This window comes from Homalodisca vitripennis, chromosome 2, assembly GCF_021130785.1.
Source record: "Homalodisca vitripennis isolate AUS2020 chromosome 2, UT_GWSS_2.1, whole genome shotgun sequence".
NCBI classification, from domain to species: domain Eukaryota; kingdom Metazoa; phylum Arthropoda; class Insecta; order Hemiptera; family Cicadellidae; genus Homalodisca; species Homalodisca vitripennis.
In genome coordinates, this window is record NC_060208.1 from 186973033 (window position 1) to 186998249 (window position 25217).

Genomic DNA, 25217 nt, shown 5'->3' on the forward strand with positions numbered 1-25217 from the left:
ATGTGCTAAATCAAAATAAAATCTCCAGCATTATTAAAATTAAGGGAGGATAAAAACGTGGGAATAATACATATATTCTCTCTGAACTTGTTGCAACATATTGTGTCACGTTATCTCACTTTCCATTCGTGAAGCTCTGAACCGTTGCTATGGTCACATTGTCAAGAATGCTCCAATAACCTGCTACTTTGTTGCTGCAACAGCTAGCATACGTTATCACGGCTCCATAACTGTTTCAGTTACAGAGCGTCACAATGAGGATATTCCAGTTGCAACGACCCACCACCTGTTCATAATGGTTCCTGGCTATTACTGGAACCACTAATGAAGGCTAATGTATATGTTGACAGTCATTTAGAATAGCAAGCCAAATATAGAAGTATACTATCCATTTTCAGGATTCAGGGTTTATATGACTCTTGGCAATTGTCTACCTTTGTCTCAAGAGTTTGCCACTTGGAACTTTTATCCCTGTCTGGAACTATCCCAGGTACTGGTCCAATTTGTAACAGTCGATTTCAGGCATTTATGTGAGAGCCCTAATGTGTACCAGCCTGCTCTTAAACTTACACTCATTTAATTACCAAACCTAAAGAATCCTTTCTATTTGTTTCCTTTTTACATTTTTAAAACTTGGTCAGAAATGGAAAAGTGAATTTTTGACCATGTTTGGCACTGTATAGAGAACCATAACGGTAACTGATAGGCAATCAAATAAGGACTCCTGATCATGTCAGTCTCTACATACATTTTAAATGCAGATTTACCTTATCTTATTCACTTTTGTTGACTATAGATGTATTCTATTTGACCCGAAAAATTGGCTGATTAGTCAAGCATTTTATAGTGTAGCTGAATTTGAAAATGGGAATTTCTATTCTATAAAATTGTAGTCCAAGATATTATGTAAATATGTGTTTTTTACTTGAATCTTTGTATTTATTTGTGTTTTTAATTTATTTATAGGTTTTATTCATTTATATGTTTTTAACTTATTACACTTATTGTTATACATTTTAAATGTAGATTTACCATATCTTATTCACTTTTGTTGACTACAGATCTATTATATTTGACCCATATAATTTGACATGTAACCTTTAATATCTAAGATTACACTAAGGCTGTGTAAGTTTGACTATGTCTATTGCAACTACTGTTGATTAATGACAATAAACATATTTCATTTCATTTCATCTCTACATTGTGTATGTCAAAATCTGGTCACATATCATAGGTGGGCAATAATAATTTTCAAAATAACCAATTCAAGATCTGAATGAGGCAACTTTCAATTCTTTCTAAGAGACAACATAGATAGTTGTACTATACCACAAACCACCACAGTAGTTCAAGCAAAATTTCATGAAGATCAGATGAATGGGTGTGTGTGTGTATGTATATATATACAAAATATATAATAGATATTTTTAATAGATATATATATATATATACAAAATATATAATAGATATTTTTAATAGATATATATATATATATCTGTATCTATCAAAAAACATTATCTGCTGTTCACACCACAGTATTAATTTGGTAGAAATCCTAGAAAAAGATTAATAAAATTTGACAGTTTTGTTAAAAGCTGTTTTCCAGATTTTAGCCTGTGTACATTTATAAGAAATGCTAAATCATTTTCACACTGTCTTACGATTTTTCAATTATCCATTTTAAAATATGTGTATTTGTTCTATTCCAATCATTGTAATATTGGTTAATTAGTTGATGTTTTTAAAAACTCAAAGGGCATAATACCTGTTTTAACCAGCTGTTAATTTTTTATAGATTTAAGACATTTTCTTTCTGAGCTGTCAACTTAAACTTATATTTCAGAAACATAATAAGCATTTCACAATTAAAAGTACCTATTAATTGAAAGTGGTTTGCAAAGTAAATTAATATATTCACTACCAGATCTTTAAGATGTATAATGTTGTGAATTTAGAATGTTACTCGTAACACAAAAAACCAGTTGCAATATATTACTGCAGCTACAAAATTTTGGAGACATAAATCATGTATCCATTTTCATATCCCACAGATATTTCTTTTTATAACTCCAAGGACACCACATAACTTGCTTCAGTTTAATTTGTGACCACAAAAGCAGTGACTAATCTGAATACACATACACTTTACACAAGTGACACATGAAGACAGTGTGAAACACTCACTAATAAGTTTAACACAAACCTTAACTTCACAAATGCGAAAATCCAGGAAATGCATGATAGTTAAAAAACACATTGTTAACACTGCACTCTGGATCAAAAAATAGTCTAGCTTAAATAAATATATTGATTAGGAAATAATATATTCAAGTAACATTAAAAACAAGACTTTTTTATACATGGCAAAAATGTAGTTCCACACCAAATGTTTAGGTGCAAAAGTTTGTAAAATTTTACAAAAGTAAAATTACAGGAGTTGATCTTCACTTGTATATTATAGTGTTCCAATGCCCTTTGAGGTTCTTTACAATGAATTAGGTTTAAGATTATATTTTTCTTTTCTTTTCCGTATTCTAATAATATAAAAAAATACATAGTGGAAGTGCGATTACACTAGTTGAAGTACTTTAATTAGTTTGTAACTGTTTATAATTAAATGGGGTTTTTAAATAAACTTTCATATTTATGGCTCTAACCCAGGGAGCTATTAACATACAACATTCTGACAGTCAGTATTTAAGCCCAGACTAAATTTCTTACAGCAAGTGAGCAAAAGGTGTTTAATATAGTCTTAAATACATAAGATTTAATAATATCATATGTTATAAAACTTAAAACAGTAATATTTAGAAATAAAACCCACAGAAACCAGAAACAAAAATCGTGTTAAAAAAAACCCATGAGTGAGTTTGTTGACAATGTTAAATTGTGAATAACTCTTGATAGGTGGCTTTCAAATTAAAGCCAAAATGGAGTCTTTGCAAATTATTGATATTCATCCTCTGCACTAGACACACATCACTCCATTTTAAAAATATAATGTAATTTTTCATGTGATTGTAATATATTTTGAAGAAACCTATTGTAACAAAATGTTATTTTCAATAAATATTCTTCATTCTTGATTCCTGCACAAGGAGACCAAGCACCAGACAAGCATTACTGCCTGCCGCAGGGAATGTACTACAAGCCTACCGCAAATATTTGTTGCAGGTGATGCTGTTGTTTACAAAGATATTCATGATGTGCTTGTTACACACTCACTTGTCAGTTGGTGATGGGGATCTAGACGAAGTATTAGAACTGTTGGAGCTGCCCTGTGGAGCGTCCTTTGTTGGATTCCCCACGATGTGCTCCAACAACTGTCTCTGCGTCTCACTCTCCTTCTCCAACTGGAACACAAATGGAAACTTCGGTAAAACCATGATTAGCAAAAATGAAGTGTTAGATATCAGTGTGAAATGCATAAAATAAACTAGAATATATCACTCTGCACAGTAAAAATAAATATAAAAATATTCTGGAATTTATTATCTGTATTCTTGACTACTCTTGCCCGTTATTATAAATTACTGAACATTATTTCTACAAAAAGGTTGTTATATGAGAAATCCGGGATTAAGTCGTGTGGGAGCACGTATTAATTTTTAATTGATCTTTACTGATATTAAATTAATCGGAAGTTATTAATTGTCCAATGGATAGTTATGTGTTTGGAAGCTTGTCGCAACACACAGGTAGAACTAACCCAGGCAAACTCCACTACATTAGTGGAGGCAACTGGTGGCAGATGAGGCTCATGAACATATGTTGATCTTCATTCACAGTTTCACAGATCAATCAATCAATCAATCAATCTTTATTTGCCTTTTTACATATGACATGCATTGACAAAGTCAGTAATATTGTCTAGATGACATGGTCAGAAACAAGCAATAAAACCAAACTATTCAGTTTTTAAAATATCATTATAGTTTAAAATAAATTATTCTTTGAATATCAATATCATAATGAAAGACAATAGTTTAACAAAAGGAGATTTTAAAATAATTGAACAACAAAAGAATTTATAAAAGTTTAACAGATATTAAATTAAAAAATATTTTAACTGATTGCACGTGAATTACTACAATACTAGCACAACAATTTGAAATCTTAGGATAACAGGTTACAATATAAGATTCTACAGATGAAATTTACAGTACTGAATAAAAAAAAGGACAGTTTCTAGATTAAAATTGAACAATTTACTGAAATCTCATTGTTGTTTACAAATATATGTTTTCAATTGTAGTATAACAGATTTAGCGAGCTGTACAGTGGATCCTGTATACATTATTAACAAACTAAAATTTAATATCCTTGTAGTTAAAAAACTCTGATAGGGTATAGAAAGGATTGTTCAAAAGCCAATGGTACAGTTTGTTTTGAAATATTTTTGTGGGATACTTATCTGCCAAATGTTTTACTTTGTTGAAGATTTTTTGAGAAATTATAATGTGGCTGTTTTGAGATTTGGCTAATCTAACATGATCTATGGCAATATTAGTTCTATTTCTAGTATAGTAGCTGTGTATATCACTTCTTAGAGTGAGAGTTTGAAAATTTTTGAGTAAATAGGTAACTAAATCAAAGATGTAGAGATTTATCACAGTTTGTAATTTAAGTTCAATGAACAGAGGCTTGCAGTGGTTCAGAGAATGGGCCCTCGCTATCACTCGCACAGCTTTCTTTTGCAGAATTAGAATGTCTTCAATCTTACTGCTGTTTCCCCAGATTATTAAACCGTATCTTAAAACTGATTGAAAAAATGCATAATAAGCTGATTTTACATAGTTTTTCAGGCACACACGACAATAATCGCCTGAGTAGAAAAATTACCCTAGACAACCTTTTGGATATGTACTCAATATGGGAATTCCAAGTCAAAGTACTATCGATATAGATACCTAAAAATTTTACAGTAGTCAAAAAAAGCATTTATTGTATCATCTGATGGTGTTTGTTTTAAGCTGAATATAATATTCTGAGTCTTGGCTTCATTGAGCACTAATCCATTGGACCTAAACCACAATGAGGCCTCTTGTACAGTCTCTCTAACAAGATCTTGTAATTCATCGAAATTAGAGTTTATGTTAATGAAGTCGTGTAAAATATGATGTTTTCAGATTTATCAGGTTCTGATTCAAGGAGGACTCAATTATTTGATTATTTATTCTATTATTTCTTGATTTGATAATTTCTTAGAAACATAAAATTGTTTGGGAGATTTTCCTGGTTCTACAGAAGATTCCTGACTTATTCCTAGTCTGTTAAAATTCCCGGCTTATTCCTGGTTTTCCCAGTCGGGTGGCCACCCTGCATAAAGAGCTGTTGATAGAGGAAATTCTGGCTGTCAGTATTTATGACCAGTATAAATTTATTCAAAGTGTACAATCTGATCAAAATGTAAAGCATTTGCATATTGCACACCCAAACTTTACTGGCTGGTAGTAACTGCAAAGTATTTTTCTTTTACAGATATTAAAACTTATAAATAACTGAATTTCAAACATTTGACTTGTATTAATGAGGGTTGTGCTGTTATTTTAATTTTGTAATGCAATTTATCTATTGCCTGTTATTAGAATCGCTTAAAAGTGGCAGGTTATGGTCAAGGTTGGTAGAGGGACAGGTTGACTCGTCCCCTATATCGCCCAGCAGTATACCCCGAGCCGCCGGCGTGACGTCAACCGGTGACCTGCGATTTGCCGCCACGGTCCACTCCCGCCTCCTAACAGTGCATTCGCTTCTGTCTAGCATTGAGGTGTTGTGTTCTCCATATTTGTTGTATGTTGGTGATATTTGTTTATAGTATTTTTTGGAGGTAACATTTTTGTACTTGATGTGACTATTGCAGTTCGACTAATATCATCATGGTACGTTACAAGTAGTAATTTAAAGAAATATTGAAACTGAAAGTCAGTTTGTAGGTTAAAAAATGCCTGGGAAAAGGTGCACTGTTGCTGTCTGCAACAAGAGCCACGCTAAAACAAAGGAAACAGGCGTGGTATATTTTAATTTTCCCAAAGACTCTGAAATAAGGAGTAGATGGGTGTATTTGTGTAAGCGGGCAGGAAAATGGAACCCAGACTCTTGTTCCGTATGTTCAGACCATGTTTGCTAGAAGACTATGAAAGGGATCTTAAATCAGAGCTGTTGAATTTACCGAGAAAAAAGAAGCTCAAACAATCAGCTGTTCCTTCTCAAAAATTGACAAATACTCCAGTTTGTGAAAATGTTAAAACTGAGAATGAGATAATGTTACACAGAAAAAAGAGGTACACAAATAGAAATAAGGAACAACTTGTAAATTCATTGGCAAGTCCTGAAAAATCTGAAATATTTTCTTCAGACGAACTAGGAGCGGAAAGTAGCGAGTTAACTACTAGTACTATTTTGCCAAATTTGGAAACAGAATCCAGTAGAAATGAAAAATATATTGCATTATTGGAAGAAAATAAAATTCTAAAAGAAAATCTTTAAAAGAAACAGTATATTTTAAGGTGAAAATCTTTTAAAATTCGTAGGCTTACTAATTCACTAATAATATATCGAAGAAGAAAAATTCACGACAGTCGATAGAATCAAAAATAAGAGATAAGCTGAATACTATATTTACAAAATATCAGTTAGATTTATTACTAGGCAATAAAACAGAGTTAAATGGACTAACGAAGAGATATATATATCTTCGAAGAAAATGTAATTTTCCCTTGCCCAGTTTGTCAACTTTGAACGGATGGATCACTAATATAAATATACGCAAAGCGTTTTTTGACGAAATTTTCAGTTTAATGGAAGTTGCTGGTGAAACTAAGGAAACATATTAAAAGGTTGCAGTTTTGATGTATAATGAGATGAAAGTGAAGGAAACATACGAATTTGACCAGACAAATGACCAAGTTATAGGAGCTCACAATAAAATGTAGGTTATTGTATTAAGACGACTGTTCTCTAATTGGAAACAGCCAATTTTCATCGATTTTGATACAACCATTTCAAAAGAAATTGTATTTAAGGCCATACATAAAGCTCGCACCTCTGGTTATGATGCAGTAGCATGTGTATCAGATATGGGTGGGGGAAACTATAGTTTATGGAACAAACTGGATGTTCATTGAAAAGCCATGGTTTGAAAATCCTGCAGACAAAAACAAAAAAGTGTTTTTCTTTGCCGATAACCGTCATGTACTGAAACTATTGCGGGACTTAAACCTTAATCTTTGTGCCACAAAATTCAAGAAAAGACAAGGAGACGTTGATTTAGAAAAACGAAAGCGAATAAAAAAGCAAAAAAATATGTACATAAATCATTATTGTTCTTCAAATACACGTTTATTTTGAAAAAGTGAACGCTTTGTTTTATTTACACATGTTTATGTCTTTTATTAAGTATATTATTAGAACTAATACAAAGTATAACAATTAAAATAATATTCAAAAAGTACACTAAAGACAGTTAAATAGGTCACAAGAGAGTTGTACAAGACTGGTTGTACAGTAGTAATGGTACAAAGCGGAGTGGCAGAACATCGCGGCTGGTCACTGGGTGACGTCACAGTGAGCGGCAACAAGCACCACGTAACCTGTCCCTCTACCAACCTTGGGTTATGGTTATCCTTCCAATAAATCAGATAACGAATATTTTATTGTTTAGAAAAAAAAAATGTTAAACCAGTTATAGTTATCAATAACACACACTTCCAATAATGGCTTTAATTTTAGGACATAATAAATAAAATTATTATTGAAAATCTTTTTAACTAACTAAAACTATTTAAATATTCCTAAATGTTAATGAAAACAATACTTTTTCCAAATTGTTTATTTCTTGGACAAGGCCTTTCAAAACCTAAGGTTTCATCATCAGGCGACTCCACAAATAAATATTTACATAATGTTTGTTACAATTAATATTAACATATGGTGTAAATATGCAAATACAAAAATGTTGGAAATATTGCAGCCAATATGAAAAATTAGATATAACTAGAGTTTAATTTTTGAACAGATTGAGAAGAAAGAAGACTGGAATTTTCAATAGGGCCCTCTTCAACAATGTTCATGAACAATGGTTCATGAGTTTTTCTCTATTTCTGTTTATGTGTAGTGTTTCCCAAGCATTTACGTTTTTCATTAACATTTAGTAATATTTAAAGAATTTTCCAATTGCTCCAAGAGTCTTCAATAACTAAAACTAGTTCATTGTTTACAATGTTATTTATCTTTAGGCAGGTTTGAATGATGTGTTATTTTTCCATGCTGTAGTATTATATTTATGTGCACTTGCATTTTCATTTCACAAAGAGCAGACCACCATCAGCTGTAACACATCATCAGCTATACATCTGATCTATTGAAAGTATGATTCAGTTTTAAATGAGTCTAGTATAGTAATTTGATATATTTTACTAGATGAAGTTAGAACTGCACAATCCTTTCTTATAACTGAAATGAGAAAAAGGCAGTTTTATTTTATGTGTATTTAAGGTTAAAATTAAGAGTTCAACAGTTGAAATAAATTATAGAACCATAGAAAACTCCCCCGTTAAATTTATTAATTATAAAGCTGTTTAAATTGTCGTCTAATCGGAAAAAAATCATAAAATAAGCATTTATTACACTTTGGGTCCAGCATCATAATTTTTGCATGATTTTACTACATTTTATAAAGAGTGTCTTTTAAAAAACTTGTTCACTGGCATTTTTTCATAAAATGATTTGTTTCTACTAATAAATTTAAAATCAATGCTCTCTGGTAGCTAATCTCATCTTCAACAAGAAATGTGCTTGTACATAGAGAAAGTAAGTCACTTCTGGTGATCAGAACTGTCTGTGTACCTGGTCTTTCCTGGCTTGCAGTTCGTGGAGGGCTGCCTCCTTCTGTGCTGTCATATAACTCTGGTACACCGTCATGTTGTACAGCTTCTCTATGATGTAGGATGCCTCTCCCAGGTCTCTCATGCCGGACACAAGTTCTGCACAGTCCGCTATATCCTGGAGTACACAAGCCATTGGTAATAATAGCCAAATTTTATTTGAACACTTGTACTATAAAAAACTACAAATAAATCACTATGAGTAATGCTAATACAAAACTATTTATCATATCACTTTGTTAAGGATATGATAAATGTATATTATTTTGTAAAATGTTACAATTCTTTTAATGCTACTTCTATTTACTTTAATCTTTTACTTCTAATTACTCTGTGAAGTTAGGACTATAAAGTCCTCTCTAACACTAAACCTTATAAAAAAAATTAAACTAACATATTTAAATTATATATGAAATGAACCTTAGCTTAAAAAACAAACATGAATAATTAATGTAACTTAATACATATTTATACTACTATTAAAGTCATACTCGTCACACTCATTCAACTTGCATTCCATTGGCCCAAGTACAACATCCCAAAGCTGCCAACTGCTTTACCCCCTGGGCCCCCATCATCAAGGCCCTGACCTCCGCCCCGAAGCGAGGGAACTTATCGATGATATTTACAGGTAAAGCATTCCACAAGTGACAGGTAGAAACTGTAAACGACTTACTAAAATTAGGTATTCAATGAATTGGAATAAATAATATGGACGTACCCCTTCTTGTACTTAGTTTACTTAATTCAGACATAAATTCAAATTTTTTATAACTGGGGCAACTTGTATTTAAAAGAGCATGCAACAGATTGTGAGTGATAGTCTCAAAGATCTTGTAATTTTAAGATAGATAATTGTTTGAAGTAAGGTGTTGCGTGATAATCACGTGTGAGATTGAAAATGAATCTAATGCAAAAGTTCTGAGCATGCTGGAGTTTATTAGAAAGCTCCACAGCCATGTCATTAATGACAATGTCACAGTATTTGAAGAAGGCAGTACAAGAGTCTTTATCAGCATTATTTTAACATCCAGTGGTAGATGTATAGCCACCTGCTTGAGGCTGTGAACATACGCAAAGACCCTATTGCACATAAAGAAGTCTGTACAGTCCATCTCAAGTATTTGTCAATAATATACCCCTACATTGTTTTACTTTCCAAGACTATTGTAGCTCCTGATCATTTTGTTTCAATTTAGGAACCGTAGTAAAGTCAATTTTACGAACAAGTTTTGGGTGATTTATTTCGAGACAATTTTAAGATACACTGAGTTTTGTCTATGTTTTAGTCCATTTTTCCAAGTTCAGTGAGTAATAGTGTCAATATCAAAACTCATGAGAGTCACACAAGTTTGAATTTCTGCTATGGAAAAGTGGTGGTATGTTTGTAATCTGCATATAAGTGAAAATTGGATTGAGTAATTTTAGTAGTAATGTCATCTATGTACAGTGAAAATAGAAGTTGCCCAAAGACTGAACCCTGTGGAACTCCACGAGTGGCTAGTCTCCATCTTGACTGCTTGTCACCTGACCTGACACACTAGCACCGGTCCAAAATATAAGACTCGACCCACTTGACACTACCATTAGAGAAACCATCCTTCCTAAGTTTGAAGAGGAAAAGGGGATAATAAACACAGTCAAAAGCCTTGAAGAAATAATACTTGTTTGGCAACACTTTGTCAAACAGATTTTTCTCTTTTCCACTTCCACAAAAAAGTATCAAAGGGTTTTATGTTTTACGTATTGTCTGTAAAGTATACTATGTACTGCTATGATTGTGTATGTAAATAACGCAAATAAACACTCACTTTAGACTCTTCAAGTTGCAAAATATTTTGTTGTGATTCTGTAATACTATCTTCAATGTACTTCAGGTGGGCCTTTAAAGATTCGGTCTCCTCCTCTAAGTCACGGATTAGAACTATTTCTTCAGGCTGTTTGCTTTTTAAGTCTCTCAGCTTTCTCTCCTTCATATTGATAACTTCATTAAGTCTTCTGCGGTCTTCGATGAGCCTGTGAAAATATTTTGTTAATGGATGCAAAATAATGTAAAATGCTATGTATATGCTAAATGAATAAAAATATTTAAACTATTTCCATAAAACTATTTACTTATTGTATTTTTTTAGACTTGTTAACACCCAAAAACCATTAGTCCATTATATCTGTTTGATGATTAACTTAATATAAAATGACCAAAGTCACAATTAGTAATATATTTTTTAGTGAAGTTTTCATAGAATACATTTATTTGATTCATAAATTCAATTAGATTTAGTCAGGTTCAGAGCTGTATTAAGTTATCTACAAAAGTACCAACAATATTAAACTCTAAAGAAAGCAATGTTTTAAAATTTATAAGTGAAAATAAACATGTATTCAGATTTAATACTCAAAATATAAATTGGTTTATCCTGATATAAAAATAATACCATAATTAGGCCTATATCTGTACACTAGCAGTTAACCGTAATTTGCACACAATTTCATTTTGAAAGACAGGGACACCATGACCATATTCTTTTTAAATGGTGTTTCAAATCACCCTGAGATAAGTGATAGTCACTTTAAAATATTCCAATTTGTTGATCCATTTAATATTTAAGTTTAAAGATGGAGCCTTAAAGTCAAAGAGTAACTTGGTATAAGTACAACTGAAATTTCTAGAATTTCTCTCCAATTGATATTTTATTGAATAGCTTCAAAGATTTCAGTAAAAAATGAAATATTTTAGGCCAGTGTGAAGAAATCCTAATTCTAAAGAGAGATTTAAGTTGAAGTTGTTAGCTTTTTCGGTTAACATACTTATAATGTAATAAATTATGGCATGTTACTGCAGTTGATTCAAATCTCAATCAAAACAAACCCATACAAATAAAAGCTTCTGGACATAAAATTACTGACATTTGCAAAGCGTAACTGACTTTGACAAATGAATAACAACAAACATTGACTATCACCTGTTTAAATGTGTATAAATATTATTTCTGACTGATATATGATTAAAAACACATTTACTACCGTTTATTAAGCAAAAAAGGAATTTTCAAAACTAATGAGTTGTAGTACAGAGTGATTTTCAAACTATGAATAGATCTATGTAACTAGTTACCCTAAATATGTCCATGTAAAATTTCAGTATACTCAGTTCAGTAGTTTTTACACGATTGAATAACACAATTAGATTTTTATATAAGTATAAGAGTATAAAGGATAAAACATCAATGTATACATGAATAGAGTACAGTATGTTAACCCATTGCGGATCGTATTGTTTTGGCGCGCACGAATTAATTTACGGTCAGCGGCCGAACGAACAGCAATGGTGTGCCACATCGTATCGCTCTCTATTGTATACTAGAAAATTCAGCTGTGAAGGTATTCGATCAGATGGAACATGGGCCTGCTGGGGTATCCGTGATGTAGGAACGATAACACGCGAGCAAGGTTCCGGGGTGGCAGGGATGATGTCTGAATCACAGTCTAAATAAAGCGGCTCGGGCGAAGCGATTACAACATCCGGGCCATTGTCTAGACTATACCCGCCAACATATACTTCTGCGTTGTTTAGTTCTGTGTCACTAACATCAAAAGTATTATAATAACAACTGAGGAAAACACCCAATCAGAAGCACTAAAAAGCAGAGAGTAAACTCATATGAATGATTTTTCAACTTCGACATACAACTGCGATCTGTAGGATATTTATAAAACTTTTGAAAACTCTAAACGTAGACCGTTGTTAAACACAGTTGACAAGGGAAGACGATCGCCCGATCTGTCAGACATTAATAGAACTATTTGGAGGGAAACTTAAAAGCAGTCCGCTTTTGCGACCTGAGCTCGTCATCGTGCCGTTAGGCCCGGCCGCTGCGTGACGAGCTGGTCAGTGATCCGCAATGGGTTAAAGATAGTTTCTCTGCTTCCGAACCACAAGATTTAAACAGCTAAAAATAACAATAACAACTGCATTGATAATAATTTTAACTGTTGTCTTGCTCATTGAATGGGATCTAAATATTTGTCTATTAGATGAAGGAAAATACCCAAGTAGCAGGACTGAACTGGTTACCCTTCTGCTATCAGTCTACTGAGCCATCCTAGATGAGTCATTTTCAAAATACCAAACAATTTAAGTCTTCAAGGTTACAAAAGAAATTATAATAAATCATTAGTTAATAAGTACTATGTGTATAATTTGTGAGTTCTCATTTTTATTTGCCTTATTTATTCCACTACTTTATACAAAATAGTTTTAAGAATTTATGGCAAAATATTAAGAAATTTCAGATTTTTTAAATGTTCTTTTCTATACTTCACAAACTTTTCAATTAACATTTTCAACATGCCCTTCACTGAGTAGAGATGGTCTGCTACATCTGCCTTCATCAGGGACATTTTAGTCCACTTTTAAATGATAAAAACATTTCTTCACTTACAACTCCTTTATTTGTTACATTTGATCTATACACAGCACAAGTTTCCTATGGAACAAGTATAGTGCTCACCTTTCCAGCTCAAGCTCCATGTTAGATGTCTGCTGTTTGTAGAACGTCTCTGCGTTAATATTCTTCTGTAGAGCTGCCCACTTCTGCTTGGCTAGCCGAGGAGATGAGGAGTTCACCTTAGGTGGCAAACGACCAGCTGCCTTGCGACTCATGCCACCCCGTGCCATCTTCCGAAGTGCCACCACCTCCTCCTGCCGTCGTTTTAGCACAATATCTTTGGCCCGTTTTTCTGCTTCCAGTGATCTTTGCACAAAACCATTACATGAGGAAGTGAAAAATAATGGGCAGCACTACATTGCCACTACGACTAAGTCATGACTGCTGAAGGGGATGAAACATCAAGAAATACAAGACTATTCTGAGTTAATCAGTGTCTTGGAAAGATTAAATACAAGGCATGATTTTTAAGAAAGTACCGTTTTCAAATACAACGCTGCAGTGTTACAATAAGTGCCCCATGCTTGCACACTGTCTACCTTCATGTGTTAGCAAACCAAAGACGCAATTACAGCAAAATCAGAAAAAGCTGCAGTGTTACAATCAATCAATCAATCAATCAATCAATCAATTCATTTATTGCCAAAAACATAACATGCATAGGCATTCGTCAAGAAACTTATAATATCCTAACTTAAAGTATAGACTACTGACAGATCAAACACAACAAGACCAAATCAATATAACAGGAGTGATCTACAATTTATTATCCTCAACGTATTCCCGGACACTGTAATATTCTCTCGAAATAAGAAATTTTTTCAGACGATTTTGAAATTCCCTATCGTCCACAACAATTTTCAAGCAGGATGGCAAAGAGTTAAAAAGGCGGATGCAGGAGTAAAGACTTTGTTTTTCAAAAAAAAGATGTTTTATGGCAGGGTAGGATTAGGTTGTTTCTTTTTCTTAAGGAGTAATTATGGGCTGGATTAACGTTGACTGAAAAAAGGTGGGGATACTTTTTGTAAAAAGAAAGACACTGAAGGATATAAATGGATGGGAACGTAAGGATATTATTACTGCGAAAGTAACCTCTACAAGACTGGGAACGACTCAACTTGAAAATAATCCGTATAGCTCTTTTCTGGAGACGAAAAACATATTGAGTTTTCTTACTCTCGTATCCCCATATAGAGACTCCATAGCAAAGGTAAGGATAAAAACAGCCATAGTAAGTAAGCAAAAGAATTTCCTCACTAGCAAAACAGGATAGTCTATACATCAAAAAAAATATGCAGCTGCTTAGTTTTTTCGTGACTTTATCAATGTGACTAAAAAAGTTTAGCTGATCATCCAAAACAATTCCAAGATAATTAACATTCAAAGAAGGACACATTTCTGACTCTCCAATCATAATGTTTTGAGATTCAATCAACGTTTTAGCAGACTTTCTAATTCCAAAATCAAGAAAATTGGTTTTAGATGTATTTACAAACAGAGAGTTTTCACCCAACCACTGCAGCAAATTACTGGCCTGAACAAAGGTTTGGATTTCAAGCTCGGCTCGATTGCAACCAGAGATGACCAAAGAGGTATCATCAGCAAACAAAAACAACTTGGAACCTTTCACGCTTCGATGGATGTCATTTATGAATAGTAAAAATAAAAATAATCAGTGCCCCATGCTTGCGCACTGTCTACCTTCATCTGTTAGCAAGCCAAAGACACAATTACAGCAAAATCAATCATTTATACATGTGTTAATGCATATTTCAAATGCCCCCACCAATTAAGAATCCTGCCGACTGGGATGTACGTGCTGTTATTTGTTTTCTTGGTGCTAAAAGCGTGAAAGCAATCGAAAATCACCAACAGAATTGTGAAGTATATGGACAAACATTATGAGTGATGGAATGGCATTCAAATGGGTAAGAACTTTAGAACTTTAAGATAGCCAAAAAAAGGTTGATGATGAGAAATGCAATGTACAACCTCAATGTTCACATATGAATACGTGTAAAAAGTTAATGACAAAGCAAAAATGAACAGACATTTCACAATTTCTTCCTTATCAGAAGTGTTTCCTCAAGTTTCAAGAAGTGTTCTCTATGACATTTTGATTGAGAAACACACTTTTTTGTATGGCAATGTCCGTCAAAATGAGACAAAACAAACTCAAGATCTCATAACGGCATTTTGCTAGGAACAATGTGATAATCTCCCTAAAGCCTCAATTTAGCACCTATTTGTTTTTTCATCAGAAGAAGAATTTTTAAGGTTAGCACCGCACCGACGACAATAGCATCAAAATGATCGTGTTCGGTCGTTATTAAATCAAGTGGCAATCCAATCTTCTACGACAAAAGTATAAAAAATGTTGTTTTTAGATATGACAAGTGCCTTAATATTGACGACAATTATGTAGAGACATTACCTTATAGCAACTTCATGCTTTCTTGATTCCTTCTTAAGCTGAGTAATTTCCCGATTTTTTCTGTTTTCCATTTCCTTGTGCCTTGCTGTTTCTTCTCTCATTTTATTTATTAACTTAACCTGAAAATGTATAATATTATTACATTGTTTATAAGTATGTTCTATAAACCGTATAAGAAACTAAACAAATATAACCTAGGCAATATGTACAAACAATTTAATCCATAATTAATTAATGGATGATCTTTAAACTAATTTTATGTACCATCATCGCATACAGCTCAGATTTGGGTGAAAAGGGGAACTTGTTACAAACAAAGCACACCGGGAACTAAGGACCAGGCACTAAAGGAATAGTTCATTATTGACAACTGGCAATGTAATATCACAAATCAATTGATTTAAAACCTTTATAGATTTCGGTGTAGAGGAACATCCATTGAGTGATAATTAAAAATACCGTACAATACTGTAGTCCACAATACCTAATAACCCAATACTTTTTACTTTAAAATTGCTAATGAAAAAAGAAATAAATATTTTAAATCAGACAGTTATAGAAAATAAAAATTGTTTCTATTCGTGCAATCATAGAGTAGGTTTATATGGACCAATCCTCTAAATTTTGATTATTACGTTATTTTATTGTTCTCATTTACTTTACAGTGTCAAACCTAAACTGCATTTCTCTTTCTCACAACAATAAATGCAATGTTTTGATGATTTGTGTTTTAAGGTTGCTGTCTAGTATTTATCCTTACCAACACAACAAAATGGGGTTGTTGGTTAACTTTTAATTATAGACATTTCACTTAACCACTCACAAAATATTTTTAATAGTGGTTTTACTATCAAACAGATAGCTTACCTTATTTTTCTTCATATCCACTACTTCATTTCTAAGTGTTTTGATTTGACTTTCATATTGACTTTGGTTTCTTAGCATTTTTGCATGCTCCTTCTTGGCAGTTTGCAATTTCTTCACTTCCTTTTGCATGTCATTCAGTTTACGTTCAAATTCATCCCGGACTTTCTTGACTTTTTCTGTTGGCTGATTATTTTGGGCACCTAATAATAAACAACAATAACTGAAACTTTTTACTGTCACTCTTACATTTATGTTTAAAATATGTGCAATAAAACCTCACTTCAAATTATTGTTATTAAGCTGCTGTGTACTACTTAACTCAACTAATCATAAAGTCCCCAGTGTCAAACAAAACATATTTTTTTATGTTAAAAAAATAACATATTTAACATATTTTTTATGTTAAAAAAATATAGTTATAATATTGCTGTACACAACAAATTGGAGAACATCACTATATAAGAAAAGTAAGAATATCTTGTAACCCTGTAATCATAAGTGAGAATACTGTAACTTATAGTAGAAGTGTGAATACCATAAAACTAGACCAGAAAAGTGAAAATTATTACTTAAACCGGATACTAGGAAATGGTATCTCTCACGATTCAAATAAATCACTGCAGGTAGGCTTTTGCATATTATACTAGGAGCAGTAGAACATCAGGTGAGTTTTGTCCGTGAACAGTCGAGCAGTTGTGTGGGGAGAGATATTGTGCTCTCATAAGCCTACTCGATACCATTCTATTAGCCATGGAGCAATGGTCCAGTATAAGTAGTGTGTTTGTTGTTGAGACATATTTCAAAAATAGCAATTCTTATGTGATTATACAATGTCAGTTTCATAGTCATTTCCATGTAGGCCATAGAGGATGTATTCCATCTCATAACACAATTACGCAATGTGTGAATAACTTTAGATCAATGTACTCAACCTACAAGCCGTTCGAGGTCAATCACAACGCCAGAAAACTTTGTGCGAGTGATAGAACCAAGATGAATCATCGTGACATATTTATGGTAGTAGAATGGGCAAACTTTAACAGGAAATCAAGAATATTACCAGAGAATGTTGGGTCTCAACGTAAAGGAAACTACCAACAATGAAAAATATTTGATTCTAAGATGGAGCAACTGCTCATACAGGAAACCTCGTAATATATTACTTTAGTGACCAAGCAAAATCTTGCAATGGTAACATTGCTTAGTCCACATGTTTACCTAATCTCAGTATCTGTGATTTTTTTATTTTTAAACTTAAATCAAAAGGGAATTCAAATTACACTAGAAGACGTAAAAGAGGCTATCAGCAAAGTGGTTGCTTCAACACCAAATCAGATGTGTTGAAAATATTACACAGCTTTACTGAGAGACTTGAAGAATGAGTGGGCAACAAATAGGCATGATTTCATTGAAATCATCTTAAAATTGTACAAGTCAAGACTCAATTTATAATTATAATCATGTAAGTTTTAATGACTAAAGCAGTTTTATCCTTTTTTACCTCCTGATGTGTAGTTTTCTGCTGACACAAAGACGTCTAAAACCTAGTAACACTGAATTTTGACATACAGTAAGAACCTAAGTTTTGTTCAATTCATTACGCTGAACACTGATATCGAGTGATAAATTTTAATAATGGAGGTTCAGGATGATTAATCTGATTGAATTCACTTTATTACTGCACTCAATGCGTAGTAGCAAAATAATTCTTAAAATTAATGTGTTCCATCATTTATGAAAAGTAAGTGTTAATTCACAGATAGTACTCACTGAAGGAAGCCAGCACTTTATCTCTCTCCTCTTGGGTGGCCTTTATTTTGGCTTGCAGCTGTTGTAGTTTATCCTCATAGTGGTGTTTGAGGCTGCGCAATCTCTGCTGAGACAGCTCCAACTCTTCTATCAGCTTCTGCTTGAGGTTAATCTCCGATGTCAGTTCTGCTAGCTCCTGGCTATACTCACTGTCCTTCTCCTCTGACTCAGTCTCCGACTCACTCTCTGTAACCAATTTAGTTTTTTTTTATGTTTTCCAACTAAATTTCCATGCCTAATAAGAAAGATTTGAAATAATATCATATGGAAATTGTTACAAACATCTTGCTATCTGTTAACACGTTAACGACAACGTGTACCCCATCAGATACACGTGATCTTTCACAATTGCTGTCATGTACCCGATGGGTTACACGTTGCTTTGCAGTTCTCTATTGCATTTTTATTATTTCCCTGCCTTGGTGGTTTATTAAATTTGATCCTGTGCTTAAAAAAATACTTGGACCAAAGGGGCAACTCCATCGGGTGCACAATTGCTAAATTTGTAAGGTAAATTAATTTTTTAGATACCCCTTGGGGTACACAGAGAAACATTGAAAAATCATATTGAAATAAATTTTTTATGTAAAAATTGTGAAACCATATACTTTTTAGACGATTACAGTTTTTTGCCATTAATATTGAAAAAATCAATGGGAATTAAAATAGTCCGGAAATAAGCTGTTGCCGTGAACGTGTTAATGGATAAAAGACAAAACAAGGAGTTCTGCAAATTCAGAGTATCTGAACAATTTTAAATTCAATTGGGTGCTTTAGAGAAAAATTATTTTGAACAAGATATGTGTCTTGTATTTAGATTCTAGTACCAATATCTGGGATTTGCAATAAAACTCGAGACAGTTGTGTAAATAAAATTTAAAAAATATTTATTTGTTTCAGTTTCTAGAAGAGTCGCTTATGTTCACAAGAGTGGAGGTAAGAAGCCTTTATACTTTGTCTCTGTAGCTACAATAATAAGATCATTAGACACTAACCTGCTTCATCGCTCTCCGAGTGGTCCGAGTCGTGCCCGTTGCGCCTGTTATCTGCAGTGAGGGCCTCCTTGCCACGGGCCAAAGCCTCCATCTTGCCATGTAGATCTCGCTTGGCCAGTGCTAACAGACTACTCACACTGCCGTTGTCACTAGCAGGAGGGCTGGTGGGAGGCCCCAACACCCCCCGGGCCAGCCCCCGCCTCAGCTGTTGACATACCGACTCTGACTCCACCAGCTTGGCTCGCAGCTCCTCTATCTCCTTCAGGTAGTTCTGAATCATCTCCGTCATGTCTCCTTCTGCACCCGCCTCTGCAATCACAATATTCATCTAATGAATATCTGAGGCAACAACGGGATGGTTTAGCCGCTGTTTCCAGTGCTGGCTGGTAGAAAAACTCTAAATGATGACTTATATTAATTTAATAGTTTACAACTAATAGTTAATATTCCTATTTATCAGTTCATATTTATTTATCTAAGATATGTATAAACAATATACATGAACATGTTTTGGAATAGCTATTACTGCAATAAAGAACTGTTGCATGTCAACTGTGTACATGCCGAGGAATGTCTGCTGCTGCCGTACCATCTGCCACTGCAAATAACTCCTGCCACAGTGCGTCAAGCACTCAGATTTTTCACTGCCCGCAATGGGTTGTTTGGCCAGATGGCCTTATCCGAATCAGCTGTAATAACGAGGCAGGTAAAAACTATCATGCATTGAGTTCGTCATCGAAATCAATTATACACAATAATGGTTGAGATTCATATGTGTGTGCAGGCACCTTCTGGATACTAATGTTGATTTACCTGAGTTGAGCCAAACTCCCGTTGCTTTCTCGGCCAGGAGCTGAATGTTCTTGGCACTCAGATTGTCGATGGTGTCCTGCATAGCCTTCACCCTGGTCCGCAAGTTACCCAGCTCACTCTGCAGCATGTTGTTCTCATGGAACATATCGTTGACGGTCTCTTCTCCATCCTCACCCATCACACGCTTGCCCTGTACACATCATACATGTTTAAATATGTTTTTTTCCTAAATTTCTAGCTACATGGTTCATCCACTGCAAAAAAGCGATAAGGAAATTTGAAAGTTTACTGAAAATCGATAATTTAGAAGAATAACTGATTTAAAACTCATACAAAACTCCTGTACAATAATAACAAATCCACATCTTCTTACATGAACATTGCATTTCATCATTATCAAAGACGATTCGGTTCAACAACACACAACTGAACACGAGCAACTGAATCAGTATCAACTCTACGAATGAAGAATGTTGGGAAGGGATCTGATTGTCATTCTTGGAGTACAGTTATGAGTCATTGAGATGCGGCCAGGCAGAGTCAAACTGTGGCAATAATTACACACTGTGAATGTATTCACTTGCCCAAGCTGTCAGAAGTCACTGACTCATTTGGTTTACAGTATTGTTTATAGTTTTTTTTTTCAAATACTTTTAAAATAAATTATTAGTTTCAAAAGACATTATGAATAATCATAAATTCTTTAAATTGTTTTAGGAAACAAATTTTAAATAGAACTTACTTTGTAAACTTCTATAAGTATAATTTATAAGACAAACTTTCTCTATGACTCTGAACTCTCACACCTCTGACTTGTCTTTTACAATATACCATTCTTATCACTATAATGTATTCACTGCAATGTAGTATCTCCTTTTTAATAATATTCTTCAGTTACCTAAAGAAAATAAAACACTATGTTTGAAGGCACACTATGCACACAAAATTTTAACAATAAAAGTCTCAAGTCTAGTAAATGTCCAAAACTCTATTAATTTTTTTAAAATCATCAACCATCTGCCAACAGCAGAACACATAAGCATACAAAAACAAATAAACCTTCGTTGTTTTAGGGTAAGGCATAATTTATTTTTATTTTAGGGTTATGATTTTATGTGAGGGTTCTGTGTTTGGAGTTGTAATAACAAACTTTAAACAAAGAACAAAACTTACAGCTTTTATTCGATTATGTATATTTTGAGAGGTATATATTTGTGCCATTTATATGATTAAGTTTTTATGTACACCAACGTACTTTTCTACAATATGTATTTATCACATGAATTTCTCTTGTAACAATGCCATTGGTTTTCAATTTACAAAACTACGATTCTTGTACATGCCAGCACACTAATTAACCCTTTGGCTGTTTCACACATGATTTATACCGAAAACTGTTTCACAATATATCGTTGTTTGTGTTCCTGCCGAAAATACTTTAACAACGATATATCGTTGTGCAATACATTTCCGGTAATGTAATTTTTTGAAGAAGTAGCGTATCTATATAATGATTTGTATAGAATTAAATTATCCACACAAAAAAAGTTTGTTTTATTTTTGACTACTTAAATATACAAAATTACAGGTTACAGGTATATTTTATGATGAAAATTTCAAATTGATCTTTTTAACCTCCAAAAATGTTGACAAAATTAGCTAAATAAATCTTAGCTATGTTAATTAACTGTGTTAAAAAAAAGTCTGTAGTATATTTTAAAACTAAATTATATAATTCTTTTATTTTTATAAATTTTAAAAGTTTACAGATGTCTAGAACATGATTTATTATCAATACATATTTTCTTTTCTTTTAAATATGCAAAACACTCATAAATTCAGGTTTTTCCTTCAGCACTAACTTCATACACTTATCTGTTTCCTAATTACCCCAGTGTTTGCAATATTTTTCAGTTATAAGACAGTCAGTTGCGTAAATCAGCCAAGAAAAAAATATGAATAATGCGAAACTGCTTCTAAAAAATGTTTACTGTATTCATTGCCAATATGTAAATTTTATTCTCTCATTCTAGTATTCAACATATATGAATAATATAATTTACAACAACAATTACAAAATTTACTTTTTATTATTGGATGCATGAGATAAATCAGCAAATTACACAAAATGACTTGTGATTTCTTAACAGTGGGGTAAAATGCTAGCTGGTAAAAGCCCAAATGTAAAAATTATACACAACATAAATTTTAAGTGGTGAAAAAAATTAAGAAGTCTAAAAATAATCTCAACATGATTCGCATTTCTTACAAACTTTCAAAATTGTTCTAGTTATCATTTATTTTGGTTATCTTGATTCTTGAAAAAGCATTAGCAGCTCAAACTAACATTATACAAGTGCAACCGCAGCACTAATAAATATGTAACTTGATACACTGTACATACAATTCGATAAAGAATAAATGACATCAGCACGAAACCCTATCACATCTTTAGTATCAATAAAAGAAAAATGATATTATTTATTATTCTTTGATACAATTTAAAAGGAAAAAAAGAATAAATAATTAAAAATTGTATTTAGTTTTATACTAAATAAATAAATAGAACACCCATATAAAAATGAAAGATTGAAAAGACCACTTTGGTGTGAATACCTGCTTGTACTCCATTAGCTCAAGTTGCAGCTGCTGTATCTCTTGTCGCAGGAGTGAGATAGTGCGTGAGGACTTGTCCTGGTTGATGGTCACCTTGTTCTGTATGTTGCGGGCGCGGTTTGCATACTTCAGGGTATTCAAGGTTTCCATAAAGTCTCGGTCACTGGGTGATACGCAGGCAATCATCACAGTTCGGCTGTTACCTGTAACACACACTCTGTTACACACATAACTACTGGTCACTGGGTGATACGTAGGCAATCATCACAGTTCGGCTGTTACCTGTAACACACACTCTGTTACACACACAACTACTGGTCACTGGGTGATACGCAGGCAATCATCACAGTTCGGCTGTTACCTGTAACACACACTCTGTTACACACACAACTACTGGTCACTGGGTGATACGCAGGCAATCATCACAGTTCAGCTGTTACCTGTAACACACACTCTGTTACACACACAACTACTGGTCACTGGGTGATACGCAGGCAATCATCACAGTTCGGCTGTTACCTGTAACACACACTCTGTTACACACACAACTACTGGTCACTGGGTGATACGCAGGCAATCATCACAGTTCGGCTGTTACCTGTAACACACACTCTGTTACACACACAACTACTGGTCACTGGGTGATACGCAGGCAATCATCACAGTTCGGCTGTTACCTGTAACACACACTCTGTTACACACACAACTACTGGTCACTGGGTGATACGTAGGCAATCATCACAGTTCGGCTGTTACCTGTAACACACACTCTGTTACACACATAACTACTGGTCACTGGGTGATACGTAGGCAATCATCACAGTTCGGCTGTTACCTGTAACACACACTCTGTTACACACACAACTACTGGTCACTGGGTGATACGCAGGCAATCATCACAGTTCGGCTGTTACCTGTAACACACACTCTGTTACACACACAACTACTGGTCACTGGGTGATACGCAGGCAATCATCACAGTTCGGCTGTTACCTGTAACACACACAACTACTGGTCACTGGGTGATACGCAGGCAATCATCACAGTTCGGCTGTTACCTGTAACACACACTCTGTTACACACACAACTACTGGTCACTGGGTGATACGCAGGCAATCATCACAGTTCGGCTGTTACCTGTAACACACACACAACTACTCCATCTGACTGTTAGACAAACCAGTTTCTCTGAACCTGCAATCCACCTTGAACAAATTTCTCAACAACAAATTTGAATACACTATTGCTAATTTATTAATAAGTTATTAATACAAAATTTGACCAAATCCTAGCGAAAAGTTTACTGAGCTCAGCAGGAACTACATGTTTTCCACGGATTTTCAGCCTTCCAGATAATACAATTTTTTATTATTGTTATTAGAGTGTATTGATCGGTAAAAGTTAAATATTAAATATATAGTACATATGTATATGAACACAAATATAAGAGAATAGTGCTACACGAAGGAGTTGGTTATTTTATAAAGATTATGAATATAGAGAAACAAGACTATTAAACTTCACTTGACTCTCAAAGTTCTGTACAATTTCAGGATTTATTGTGATTGAAGATTTGATTTGCACAGTGATAAGTATTTAGAATGAAAACAGAATACTTATGATGGGTATGATCTGAGTAACTGTTGTGATTGTAAGTAACCGTCTTAACTAATCATAAAATGACATAGAGGATGTTCTAAAACAGATTTCAATGAATTTCAGGGCATATTCTAGAAGTTAATTTAAGACTTTTATCACATACAAATTTGTCTGGAAATACACTCACTTCTTGTGGCTAATTCCTCCACAACTCCTCCAAAGTTAAAAAAATTCATTCATTTTGTCACTGTGTTAGAAATACTAAATAAATAATCACTTATTATAAAAATGTACCAACTGAAAACTTTTATGTATGAAATTCCATTGTAAAAAATAAGAAAATGTTTGGGGTAGTCATGAAAGGTTTTAACATGTTAAGTTTTTCAAGAGTAGGTAGAATAAGGCTAGATAAGGAGGTATTATTAGTATTCTTTAAATGAAAAAATGAGAGGTTTTAAATGAAAACTAGTTGCATTCTCTACCCAACATTGATATACAATGGTCAATACTTAGAGCGAACATTAACAATTTTATACTATATTTTCTTGGAGTTTCAAAATTCAGTAAACAAATGTTAAAGAACATCTTTGTGTTGTGGCATTTAGCATTTGGTATCTCATTATCATAAAAATAAGCAAAAAATATAAAAATGTCTATCACTGAATATTTTTATTGTTAAAAAAATCCCAAGTTCTATTTAATCTTTTACGATACATTTTCTAAATGGCATAGTATTGTAATAACAATTAAT

At 33.4% G+C, this 25217-nt stretch overlaps 1 protein-coding gene across 3 annotated transcripts in view; it reads right to left on the reverse strand.

Moving 5' to 3' along the window:
* LOC124355147 (kinesin-like protein KIF21A) overlaps nucleotides 1-25217 on the reverse strand; it is a 214866-nt gene that overhangs the window by 66567 nt on the left and 123082 nt on the right. For all 3 annotated transcript variants that reach the window (XM_046806127.1, XM_046806126.1, XM_046806128.1), the window contains exons 6-15: nucleotides 22868-23070; nucleotides 20252-20441; nucleotides 19439-19747; nucleotides 18405-18629; nucleotides 16635-16834; nucleotides 15768-15886; nucleotides 13397-13639; nucleotides 10697-10901; nucleotides 8848-9003; nucleotides 3229-3356 (exon numbers count right to left, since the gene is read on the reverse strand). In XM_046806127.1, the coding sequence (XP_046662083.1) occupies nucleotides 3229-3356; nucleotides 8848-9003; nucleotides 10697-10901; nucleotides 13397-13639; nucleotides 15768-15886; nucleotides 16635-16834; nucleotides 18405-18629; nucleotides 19439-19747; nucleotides 20252-20441; nucleotides 22868-23070 (1978 nt within the window). The remainder of the gene's footprint in view (nucleotides 1-3228; nucleotides 3357-8847; nucleotides 9004-10696; nucleotides 10902-13396; nucleotides 13640-15767; nucleotides 15887-16634; nucleotides 16835-18404; nucleotides 18630-19438; nucleotides 19748-20251; nucleotides 20442-22867; nucleotides 23071-25217) is intronic.